Here is a 13618-nt window from a genome sequence, read left to right as displayed (position 1 = left end):
GTACCTGCTGGAAAAGAACCAATTTTCAACAGCTTTGGAGGCTTCTGCAATGTAATGCCTATGGGATGGGATTTACACATTAACTTCATTTACATCAGAGTTAAAAGGCCCATGACAATCTGATGCACTGATATCACTCACTGTGTAAATCCCATTGAAAATGGGTGAAAAACCCATAGGCCCTAGCCTTTTACAATCTGCTAGTCTGGTTTGCATGAACGGATTTCCATGACATTTTCACTGATTACCCACAAGAGTATAATTAATATTCTCCATCATGATGCAATAGTAGTTTTTGAGAAATTAATGGATATCTGCCAGAACACATTTTTGGGGACATGCACCCTGTATTAGAACAATTGTTGAAATAAACATTGTAGTTATAGGCAAGGGTTCTCTAGCCTCAATACAAGACATGGTTAATTGACGCTTTCGTGGCACGCGACTGAAACCTCTCCTCTTCGTTACCATCCTACATTTTCACTTTTTAATCAGTTATCTTATCTTTCTAGTGTTAGTTGGAGTGGGATAAAGAAGGAATGTCTTCATGTAAATAATCGCCATGTTTGGAGCGGCGCGTGGGTCTCTCTGCGGACCGCGCCGGGAGAACACCCCGGGGGATGACGGGTGAGGGGCTGGTAAACGTCTCACCGGACATTGGTCTTGGAATCAAAAAAAGGTCCAAGAAAAGGGAGACGCAATACTAGTCTCGGTTCTAGACTGAAGTTATATTTTTGTTCCCAAATGCAGCTGGTCCCTGACAAGCACATTCAAACTGCCGTGTCCACAGAGGGCGCTATCCACAAGTTAAAACAAACCAATCTTGAGGGTGCACACAAGTAAATAGGCCAATTATCCGTCCGCCCAGCTCATGAATGAAAGTTATACCCTCAAAATATTCTATATTAGAGCGTTCTGAGAGCCATAACATTGGGGAATTGAAGCTATGGCAATGAATCTCTGGCCTGGACTTGGGGCTTTCAATTCTGAGCATTTTGGATGCAATTGGGCTCGAAAGTGGCACTATTGTGCCATGTTGTGGAGGGATCGTTTTTCAAGATGGCTACTTTTCCGCTTTGGGAAAAATAGGGGTCGTCTTCTTTGCGTGAGAATTTCTCGAGATGTCACTGGTCAACCCACCCAAAAAATTGACAGAATTGTGTATTAATAAAACTGTTACTGACGAACCAGAGCCAGTTTTTGTAATATTTTAGGTACTTGCAATTTGTTGATGTTAAAAACCGGCCGCATCAACACGTCACGGCAAATATTCCTTTTTTTGTCTGGTCAATAAGATAGAATTTGCATGAAAAATGGATAAGGCCAAAAAAAGTCTCCTGTTTCTGGTATGGTGCTTGCCCCAAAAGTGGTGCGGCGACGCGGCTTTTTTTGTTGTTGACTTTTTTCCCCTTCCAATGTCGGCTGATGACTGCAAAATGTATGGGAGCCCAGAGTGGCCACATAAAGCTTATGTTCGATCGTAACCCCATCAAAAACACGTTAAAATTGTGCAGCAGCAGGATTCCAGTCAAACCAGTGAGTTTGGCGGTTTTGAGACATCATCTTACATTGAAAAAAAAAACTTTTTAATTTTGCCGACGCGCATGGCTACGGCGACGCGCGCGCATACCAGAAACCGGAGAATATTCTTCTGGGGTTTTCCTCCCACCTCTAAAACTGTAATTTCTTCTCATTGTCTGCTTTCTACAGGTTTCTGCAGGCTTGCGAGCTACAGTGCCTATAGGGCGCTTTTGAGGAATCCTTGGTTTTATTACAAGAAATATCTAAACAAGAACATGTATTTAATTAGGGATAAACCGACATTAACGACTTAAAAATCCGCCCAATCAACTCATTTGTAACACCGGCACCGACCAGTTTACCAATTACTACACCCAAGAAGATTAGCGGCGTTTTGCTCCTCTATAGCCCTATAACTTTAATTCAAACAAACGATTTATTTCCAATAAGTTCTCGACCACTCTATGGTCTTAAAACAAACGCCAATACGATACCTTATAATCCCCAGTGGTAAACATTGCACTGTTAAAATTCGGTACGCAAACAAATACGGCGGTGCACTTTGATCGTTGAACACCTCTGAAGTTGTTTTTGTTTTTTGGTACCGTTTTTATACCGTGCTTTTGTTTTGCTCGTATGTGTGCTGAACTGATTTGCTGTATGTGGTCTGCGCGGCACGGGCGTCTAATTATAAAACAAAGTGTGCAATGATGTTTAATTAAGTATCATTATTGTATAATTCTTGCTTAGGCCTACACCTGGCTAAACGATTGACGCGATTTGAAAGCTAGTTGACATTGAAATGCACCAGGTAGGCCTAGTACAGTAACAAAATAAAATTGACAGAGAACTTAAACACCAGATGGCCCATACCGCATTTAGGCGAGAGAACACTGCCCTCTGTTGACCTTTTAGAGCAACAAAGAAATCATACATTGTACTTCGAAAGTGGCCAAAATTAACTGCCGATACTGAATAAAAACCAACATATACCAACTACAAACACCTTAGGCCTGCTGTAGCGTGAACAATTCTTGAAAATTTGAAAAGTCAATGCGACTTTCAAAAAGCCATACCCGTGTTCCGTCCTTAACTAAAGCTCTATTAAATCTTAATAAGCGGGCATAGAACCTAAACCATTTCCCCACACATATATAGGCCTAGGCCTAGTTGCATGAAAGGCTAATAAACCCTATTTTAAAAATGCATCAACCCCACGCACCGTCACAAGTCAAAAATTTTGCTTCCCACACAATTTGACTCAAACGATTTCCAATTAAAGACCTATGACTTTATTATAGAGGAATGTGTCTCGATCTAGAATTTGGACAAAGGAGTCGTCGACCGTTTAGCGGTTGACAGTGCAAGCCGATACCTGACCGTTGATTTATAACTAGCCAAACTTCCGGCGATTTTAATGATGCCTGTTGATTATCTTCAGTGAGGCGTTTTGACGATTTCGCATGTGACTCTCGTTCTAAATACATGTATAGGCCATTAGAGATTATACAAATAGTATTCGTGTCAAGGGGTCCTATGGCTATTTGGAAATATTTAGGCTTTCCACATGAAACACATGTGAAAATCTAGCCAGCGCCATCTCACGCACGTCCAAAAATAAGGCCCATGATACAACATTACAACAAAATGTATTCCTTTACGGGCGCGGTAGGCCTTACAAAAAAGATCATTAAGAAGTACCTTATACCTGAAGTACCATGCCATGGGTGTGGTTTACCATTAGAACACGGAACAATTTTGAGATCTTTTTTTTTTACAAGCTTTTTAAACTTACCCGTGTACAGCAGGATTCTGCGACAATGTTTGGGGTTCCCGCGCGCGGGAATTTCGTCTGGTGCACGGTGCCATGCCATGGATAACCCAGCCCCCGTGGTGGAAACTTGAGCTGCATGACGTCAGTCGAAAGTTTCTTCCAGCCCTATTACGGAGCCAAGAGGTTTAAAATTCACACTTGGAGCACCTTCAAAACTAAGGCTAACACGATCGATGTACATTTTCAGTCGAACAAAGTTTGAAAAGTCAGACGCTGCGAATTGACAGCGGCAACACGCAGCACCGGCGAGGCAAGGAATTCATGGTATTAGTATAGGGCGCCCCCAATATCAGTAAATGACCAATCGAGTTAACTGACTCAGCACACGAGAGGGCGCTATTTCAGATGTGTAGTTTTCATTTTGCACCGTTTCGGAAGATAATTTGGAAAAGCCCTTTGTACAGAAACTGACATGACAAACTTTACTTATAAGAAAGACAGAAACTAAGTCTGAATAAATCAGTTATACATTTCCTCTGTGGATGTCATTTTATTATTTCAAAATACCATCTAAATATAATACCATCAATCAAATTTCCCTTGTTACAACTTTTTTTAATTTTTATTTACATTTTCAGCTAGGAAATCTAAATTAAAGAACATTTAATGCCACCCGACACATTTACTGACAAACGTTTGTTTTATTTTATGAAGATAAGATAATCTTGACTTTCAAATCAAAATATTTGACATTTAATTTTCTCATCATCAATAACTTATGCTGATTTTCAACTGTTACTCAAAAAGTTCAAATATACATGCTTTGAAAAAAAACCCCACATATATTAACTATTTTCTTAATAAAGACATTAGCTTTTGGTAATTTTGTAGTTCTTTTCGAAAAAAACACCCGTCAACTGAATACATTTGTTTCATATCAACCCTTGTCAAAAATGAATAATCATTACTATCACCGTCCTAACTCCATGATTCTGGAACAAAGTTGTATCTCGCACGAATACGCTCTGTGCAACAAGGTCGTATCTCGACGTCCACTGACTTTGTGTGTACATCCGGGTTATTTTAAGTGAGATACGACTTTTGATATTCTGAAACTCGTGTTTCACGTACGGCCTGTTTTAGGAGATACGACCTTCCCGCATGCTTTTCTAAAATGCTTCAGATTTGTGGTAATAACACAATATCGTCATGACACATAATTCAATAGCTATACATGCAGCGAACAAAAAGAATAACATGTACTATCAGATTAGGAACTCTACCCTACTTCACTCGAGACTGGATGACTTGCGATCGGATTGCGATCGGCTTGCGATCGGCTTGCGATTGGCTTACGATCAGCTTGCGATCGGCTTGCGATCATCTTGCAATCGGCTTGAAATCGGCTTGCAATCGGCTTGAAATCGGCTTGCAATCGGTTTGCGATTGGCTTGTGATCGGCTTGCGATCGGCTTGCAATCGGCTTGCGATCGGCTTGCGATCGGCTTGCGATCGGCTTGCGATAGGCTTGCGATAGGCCTGCGATAACTTTTGCAAGGTTAATCGCCGAATCTGCTCGCACATCACAGACCATGGCTGTGCAACAGGATATTCCCAAGACTAGTTTAAATCCAGCTCCAATAAATTTCTTCAATCAACTTAATTAATTTAACCCTCCGAGCAGCTTACCAAAAAAAATCACACCGTGGAAACACGTGGTGATTTTGATCACCGCCTGTGTTTATAGGTCAATAACCCTGGTATGCCTGTACATGCACAAGATATAGGTCATTCACATGGCCAGGATTGTTTACAACCTGTCTGGGCTCCTGGCGGCACAAGGGGTTGACACAAAGGGATCGGCGACACTGAGGGATTGGCCACTAAGATCTCCCATTACTGCACAAAGGCATTGGGCGCCATCTTGGCTTCTGTCTTTCAACACTCCTTACTCCGGAGTGGGTAGGGACTGGCCAATGGGAGTCTACGGGCTTGTGGGGTATAGTAGGGGTGAGGATTACATGGAAGCTTGGCCTTTTTGGCCCATTGAAAAAAAAATTATGCCCATATTTGGAAAATGTGGAGAATGAAATCACCACTTCGCTGCTCGGAGGGTTTATTGACATATATACCACCAACAATAGGACTGTTTTCACAGACACTCATTTGACAAATGCCAGCACGATGTGACTTTTTCACTGAAACAGGTGCTTAGGTTCTGTTTAGGAATGGATGTAGTGGAGTATCTGGCTGCCGTAACTGTACAGGATCAGAACCAGCATGATCCCAAGAGACATGTAGAGAGGAGGGTAGTAACTGGGTGTGGTCAGCTGGGCGGAGGCAGTGTGGCTCAGCTCCAAGTTGGTGGAGACTATCTTCCGCGTCAGCTCGGCCGATGGGTCGTTGCTGGGCGTGCTTTTGCCAATCTGGGGACGTAACAGGGAGAACATTTGTTTACTGTAAGGTCAGTTTATTGTGTCCTTGGGCAAGCCACTCCACCCCAACTTGCCTCTCTCCTACTTGAAGTAAATTTGGTATCGTCGTTAGTTTGGGAGTAATCTGCGATGGACTAGCATCACATCCAGGAATGGATATAAAATATTCTCAGTCGTTTCATGCCAAGCAAACCGCAGATAAACGCCAGCCTGATGGGCCACATTGGCGCGTGACAGATATAGGGTCGGTATGGCTTGGATTGGGAGTGACGCACTGTTTGCCATCTCAGGGAAGTTGCTGGCGATCATCCCGGCGTTTGTCGTTGCTGGCAATATGTTCTTATTGCTTTCACATCATAAGGATGCTAATTTCCAACATCCTACCCTGTCCCAACCCACCCAGTCCCCTCCAACCTACCCCGTCCCTTCCAACCTACTCGTCCCCTCCTACCCACCCCGTCCCCTCCAACCATTCTATCCATGCAAACTCCACACCACCCTGGAGCTCAAATCTAAAGATCTGACTATGTCATACCTGTCGGCTGTGATTGCTGATGATCGTCCTGATGCTGTCCATGCTCGTTGCTTCCAGCATCATGATAACTGCTTGGCCCTTCCGGATCTTGACGACGCTTCTGAACACCTTCGGGTTATTGTAGCACTCGGCTAACGTAGCGATAGCCATAACCTACGGGGAAAAATGTCAAGTTGCATCAAATTCATTTTGGACAATTGCATCAATATAGAGCTGCAAATAAACCATCACGAGTCAATCGCATTCATCGAGTCTGAGATCAAGAGACATGTTATTTACTGGGTTTCCTACAGGAATCTTAAAATCTTGAAATTCAGGGACTTTTCAGGCCGCCCAAGAAGACCTTGGTTGATCACCTGGGTCAACCAAGAGAAGTAGAGAGCGTCTGGAACCAAGCTGTTCGACGTGGGCACAGGAGATCAGCGCGACGGACCAACGCTGTGTTTGCGGCTGAGCGAGCGAATGAGTGAGTGACTTGAAGGCAGAATTTGCAGTCAAGTCCGTTATAGGTCCTCAAAAAGTCCTCAAAGGTTCAACACTTTCTCGGCAAGTCACATGCTATTCAAGTGAACTACAGCAAAGGTATTCCTTAGTTAATACTAAACATCCCCTGTAACTTGTGACACTGTCTTTGCAGCTGAGGGAGTGAGTGTTATAGGTCCTCAAGAAGTCCTCACAGGGTGAACACTTTCTCGGCAAGTCACATGCTATTTAAGTGAACTGCGGCAAAGGTATTCCTTTACTGAACATCCCCTGTCACTTGTGACCTGACTTGCGAATAGACTTGGTTTGGAATCAACTACAAAACTACTGAGAGGGGCTAGGATCTCTTGAATATTGGTATAAGCAGCTCACCTGAGGGATAGCGCAGAAATTGAAGACACTCTGGTTGTGGAGTCTGGACATGTACTTGAGGACGTCGGGGACATGATGCAAGGCGTTGGTGATCAGCTCGTTCAAGCAGTGGAGGCCGGAGGTGAGATTCTGGGATCTCTGGAAGTCGCTCAGTTTGGATGCGTATTTACTCCATGTCTGAAATCAAGACGATTACAGGGTTGTGCCAAATATAACAAATATTCGATATGGACATCCACCGAATATCTAAAAAGCAATTTACTAAATAAAATTTGAATATTAGACAAATTGGAGCTGTCTCGAGAAGATGAAGACAAAGTCTGTGATGTTATTTTTATCCTTTCAGTTTGCGTCCTGTAAAGTGTTTCAGATATCAGCTAGTAGTCTAAATGGTACCACAATTCCTGAAGCCAGCTCCATTCGGCTGGCACGGGGTCACATAAAATTTACATGCAAGTATATCAAACGCTTGTGGAGTGCTGTGGCCTCGTGGTTAAGGGCATTGGATTCGTGGTCTGCGGGTAATTCTGCAGGTTGTGGGTTCGAGTCCAGCCTCGGGTCATGGTGTGTGTGCCCTTGGGCAAGGTACTTTGTCACTCATTGCTTCTCTCCACCAAGGAGTAAATGGGTACCTGTGAGGGCAGAGATGGTTATTGTGATTGAAATAGCTTCCTAACAGGCAGCATCAAGCTGTATACTCCCCAGGGAGCTGAGATGGTATTTGGAATGTTTCATGTGCCCAATGAGCAGGGTAATAATGATGTAGCGCCTTGAGCACCAGTCTTGGTGGATACGTGCGCTTTATAAATACACGCTATTATTATTATTAGTATTATCAAACGCTTGTAGTGTCACAGTGGCTCTGCACATGTGAATGTCTGATCCTCCGACAAGGAAAAATGAGGCTGGGCAGGAGTTACCTCCTTCGGCCAGAATTCCCTTCCTTCGAGGCTGTCCTCAAGATAATCTCGGATGATGTTGGTCTTCTGTAGGAAGAGGCCCATGGAGTTAGCCAGCTCGGTGTCCTCTCCGACGATGGCGTCCTCCAGCTCGGAGGCTGAGAAGAGTCGAGAGAGGCCGATGCCTACGAGACCCGCCACGTAGTGACAGTACTGGAGGAGGAATATGCAATGAAAAAAATACTGATAGTTAATCCCAAAAAGTCAACAAGCCGACTATTTCATCGAATCTGCATCATGCTCAAGGCATCTCAAAAATCAGTCAACGGAGAACGAATTTGACATCATCAGGTTGGTTGTGAGCTGATATACCACAGAAGGTTTCCGTTTAAAAGGACCTTGAGAGTTAGGGTTAACCCTTACTCTCTGAGGGTAGTTTACTGCATGTCAGTTGGTTATGCCAATGCCCTCCAGCTGCAGTTTATTGGAGGATACTTTGATGTAGCAGTGAAGGCTCCAATTGGCAGGAGTTGGAGGCCCTGGAGGGTGCCTGATACTGACCAGCTGGGGGCACTCACTTTGTTATCAGAGGACTCTCATTGTTCTCTGTGGCATGTATTGGAGTGCCTGTCCAGTTACCCTTGAAATGACATGGCAGATATTGGAGGGCCATGCAAAAAACATAGGAGATTTTCTTGAGGCACATATTGGCATGCGTTGGAGGGTCAAGTAGGGTAAGGGTTAAAGAATGAAGACGCTGCATCGCATATTTCTCACCAGGTCCCAGTCTTTGTTGGTCAAGACATCTCGTTGAGCAAACTCGCACATCCCGTGTCCCATTTTCTTGCAGATGTCTGCGATGACGACGCGATAGCACTCTGCGAGACTTCTGAACTCTTGCGCTATCTGGACAAAGAAAGAGGTATACATCTGCCATTAAAATAATCCTCCTTGGAAGATTTTGAAGGATTATGGGAGGTACAAACTAGCCACCATTACTTGACATGGGGTTTGATGCTCCTTGAAACTTGGTAGGTACAAAGTACCATGGGCCTTCTGCACAGGATTTTAGAGGATTCGGGGAGGTTACAAGCAAATATACAAGGGAAGTTAGGTGAAAGAGTGCAAATGTATTATCAGATATGGAATTTCTCCAGACAAAGTGAGCTTGCTTGACAGAAACAGCTGAAAATTGAATCCCTCAAATAATTTATGGGGAGTGTGGCTTGATGATGGTTCGTGACTCATGTTCAGACGCTAAGGGGTTTGAATCCAGCTGCTGGCCATGTGTTGCGTCCTTGGGAAATTTTCACCCCCACTTTCCTCTCTCCACCCAGGAGTATAAATGGGTACCGGCATTAGCTGGGGAGTAACCTGCGATGGCCTGGCATCCCATCCAGGGGGAGTAGAAATATTCTCAGTTGTTTCATGCCAAGGAAACCGGAGATAAACGCCGGCCTGATGGGCCATATAGGCTCGTAACAGACTTCACTTTTAAGTTTGTTACCAAATACTTTATTTGTGAAATCAAGAGTGATTTGTCTCATACCGCCTGGAAGTCTTCCAGAACGATTCGGTCTTTCTCCTTGCTCTTGGTGTAGTTCCAAGTTGGGTCCTCCAACTTCTCGTGGAACGTCTGCAGCATTGGGATCTTCTCCTTGAGGGGGATTGTCATGTCATCTTCCACGGTGTCCAGCGCGCGGAGTACCAGGTAAAAGATGCACACAGCGTGTCTGTGCACAAACAGTAGACGGGATTCATGATGGACACTTTGCATACAGCAGCCATGTTGGGGGTGTTTTTGTTATTTCAATCAACTCAGAAGTCTCCTTCTGGTAACATTTAATATCCATATATTTTATCACATAAAACCCAAATATTCGTTTTTTTAAATATTTGTAATAACTCAGCCCTAACGCAGTTTTCAAAAGCCAACTATAAACAATTCCTTTAAAATATCACACCACTTGTAACAATTTATTGAATTCCTTATAGTACAGAGAGCAAAATAAGTCCCTAAATTTAGCCTCTCCGATTTGGGCCACAACTTTTGACAAAAGCCTCCTTTTGAAAAAACTGTGTCCCTATCTCTGGAGTGCTGGCTGAGGCCTTGATCGCACTCAATGCAAATATGAATAATAGACCACTGATAAGATAACATTGTTCGGTATAATCTGTGTGCTAAACTTGGCCGCTAATATGGCCCATTGAAACACTAAAAATAGGTTCTTAGATCTATAAATAACAGAGTGCGTTTCTAAATTTAGCTTCTTACCGGAGGTCGCCATCCAACGCTTGTATGACGGCTGCGAAGCTTCTGCTGGTCTGGTTGAGGTAATTGTAACATTTTCTAGCGGTTTTGGTCATGGAGGCCTATTAGTGAAAAATACAAATCATCAAAATCACTGAAAGAAAAATGAAATTTACAGTGGAATATCAAAGCCGTGTTAACGCCAATGTTCATTAGATGAATTTATGTCACTTGTATTTACATATGACATAAACCTTCAGTTGTCATGTTCCATGAGGCCAAAAAAAAAAAAAAAAAGGTTTAGTGTCCCCGCCCGCTTCCTTTTTGGAAGCCGCCTCTTTTTTTTTTAAGCAAAAAAAGGATGAATTTTAAACAGGGACATCATTGTGGCCTCTTTGAATGTTGCATCTAGCCCATATAAAGCTGGTATGTCATTCTTGAGTCAAAATGGCAGCCATTCAAAAATTAAAGCTGGCGGCCATTTTGGAACATTGAAAATGTTTTTTTTTTCATGGAACCCTTTCAAGATATAAGTGTTTTTATTATAATTACTATTATTAATGTGATTATTTTGTTAATTTTTCGGGTCACTAATTATTGTCAGATATCCGATATATATATACTACTATTCTGACTGTTTACCATAAACACTTGTTCTGAACAGTGCGGATGTGCTTATTCAAATTAGTAGTCTAGTCATGTTAGGCCAAACAAAAAAATACTCCGGTCTCTGGTCAGCGCGTGCGTCGATTTTAACCATGCGCGTCAACCTTTTTTTTTCTTCAAATTAACACGGAAGCTTCAACAGCGCCCTCTATTGCCGCACCTCCTCAAATTTTTGTACCAAGGAGCACCAAGGAATGGGGAAATTGCACCAAGGCAAATGATAAAGGGCACCAAGGCAAATTATGGAGAACACCAATGTATAATGAGGGCACAAAAAAGCAAAATAGTACCTACCTTGTCTGTACAATTCAGGCTTGGGAAAAACAAAAAACAAAAAAAAAACGCATCGCCGCATCAATTCCGGAACTTCAGTCTGACCAGAGACCGATTATTATTTTTGTTTGGCCTTAGTCATAGAGTTTGACGCAACACGATGGCAAAACAAAATAAAGCATTCATGCTAGTCCATTTTGAAAAAAGCGGTTTGCCTTTATGAAAGCTCTTTGCCTGAATTGCATCATCAGATTTTCATCACTTTAAAGTTTACATGTGTTATAAAAACCCCACAGATTTGAAATGGTATCACGCACCCGTATTATTCATAGCGAGGAAATGAAACTTGTGCTGGTACTAGCACTTTTCATTTAATGGCTTAAAAAAAACACTCCGAGTGGTGGAAAACATAAATCTCTCAAAACATGCTGGTACTTGGTGTAACTATGGAAAATCTCCATTGTTGGAAAGATGGAATTTGACCAGCTTTTATCGGAAACTGCCCTGACACATTAAGAGAATAGGGCTGTGCTGAATATACTAAATATTTGCATATTCGATCATGAACTAAATATCGGAATGGCTTTTTGTATTCAAATATTTGAAAATAGTCGGTGTTCTCGAGCATGCAGTTGATGAAAAACGTCCACAAGGTGCTTTTTATAATCATTTGTCAAGGCGACACTTTTGTCGAAAGTATCTTTCACGCATAATTTCTGAGATTCCGTGAGAAAAATTAAAATCAGTCCAATTATACTAGCCATCTTACTATTTCTACTTCTATTATAATGTTTTAATAAGTTCTTTGTCAATTTTTGACAAGTGCAGGCACACGCTAATCCAGATTGGTAGCCAGTTTAGGATGCCGCGCTCCCAATTTTATCAGAGCATTTCGAAAATTGGATCTAGTCCAAGCTGGAATAAACAAATACTCAAATATTCGAAATGCACAGCCCTATTACGACTACGAGACATTATGGACGTTTCCTTTCCTGGTCGATAGGTTTGACCTGTACATTAGGCAAACTTACATGATCCTGTTTTGGTTTTGTTGGGCCGGCGCCGAATTTGAACTTCAGCAGGGCGTAGACTTCATCCGGGTGCGTTATGGATTTCAAAAGATCCATTGTCGATAGCTGCTGTTAAATGCACTGTAAGTCACAGTCTCAAAAGACTGAAAAAAAATAAGGGTACTACTACTAGTACTGACGCTAGTAAATACCAAGTAATGGTAATTCCACTGATATGCTTTTACAAACATGCATTAGGGCCTACTTGTCAATTGTGTCTTTAATTTTACGTGCCTCTTTTTATCTCTTTAGCCCTTACAAAGTTACAAAGGGGGAAACATTTGATAGGTGCATAGCAATTACTCAAACCAAGTCCAAGTACATGTAAGTCTTCTGATTTATCAAATGTCAACACGGTCAAAGACAAAGATTTTATCATTTATTAAATATAAGCTGATAAGCAACCATTCACAAACAGACAAACATTAAATATCATTTGTCCACACATGTCTTACAATCATTGTGACAATATCTGCTCTGAATCTGATCAGCTAATATGAGTCTAACTCTAGTCTAAGGTAGCTTGAGTAACTCCAGCTCTAAGTAATGCTTATCATGCTTATCGCATATACATGTATCACATTAGAGCTGGAGTTATAAGGTTACAAATTTTAGTAAATACGTAAAACCATCATTCATAATCATTGAACCTCATAAGTGAAGAATATCAACTTTTTTTTAATCAGTCATCATCGTCATGCATGTCATGAAAAGTTTTATAATCATAATTAATACATCATTCATGGTTCACAATAGCCTAGTTCAACCAAAGTGCCAATATTAACATACCAATTCTTATGGACAACACATCACCGCATCTGCCTCGGCGACAAAATGAGATAACATAGATGGTCTCCAGTAAAACTGTTAATGTTATGATTGAGAGTAGTGAGAGGTTTTGCTGGCAGTGCAGCAATTTAGCTGACGATCAAAACGTCCGGTCCGTACCGCACACACACCTCATCTAAATAAAAATCAGCTGATTTTTTTTCCACCACGAGTAACGACACACGCCCTCTATAGTTTGCAAGGTAAAAGATACGGAGGCTCTTAATTGTCATGCAAGGGCACTAAATAAAAGATTTTACCAGCATCCAGCTTTGTATACGTCTCGTAAGAATTTTCCATAAAATGTTCAGTGCTTTATCTTTCAGCAAATGATCAATGCTAAGTAGAAATAAAGGGTCATCGGTTACTGTAAAATTCTATCAATATTATTATTATTATTGAATTTTCAAGCCAATCATAAATTATTTTCTCTTCAAAAAATGACCCAAAAAATGACAAAAATGACAAAAAAAATCGAAAACCATATAAAGATAAGTGCAGTCCCATTTTA

General features: G+C 41.8%; 1 protein-coding gene across 1 annotated transcript; it reads right to left on the bottom strand.

Annotated features, from left to right (window-relative positions):
- Window positions 1-5330: 5330 nt before the first annotated feature.
- LOC119724910 (squalene synthase-like) lies at window positions 5331-13258 on the bottom strand. Its single transcript, XM_038196216.1, has 9 exons — window positions 13069-13258; window positions 12241-12383; window positions 10295-10392; window positions 9569-9752; window positions 8797-8925; window positions 8041-8232; window positions 7121-7297; window positions 6266-6418; window positions 5331-5721 (listed from the first exon to the last, which is right to left on the bottom strand). The coding sequence occupies exons 2-9, from the start codon at window positions 12334-12336 to the stop codon at window positions 5518-5520; spliced, it is 1233 nt and encodes a 410-aa protein (XP_038052144.1). The 5' UTR covers window positions 12337-12383; window positions 13069-13258; the 3' UTR covers window positions 5331-5517.
- Between the last annotated feature and the right edge of the window lie 360 nt (window positions 13259-13618).

Source organism: Patiria miniata, unplaced genomic scaffold (assembly GCF_015706575.1).
Source record: "Patiria miniata isolate m_02_andy unplaced genomic scaffold, ASM1570657v1 HiC_scaffold_18, whole genome shotgun sequence".
Taxonomy (NCBI): Eukaryota; Metazoa; Echinodermata; class Asteroidea; order Valvatida; family Asterinidae; genus Patiria; species Patiria miniata.
Note: the sequence above shows the minus strand (reverse complement) of the source record. Positions and strands in the feature narration are given on the sequence as shown.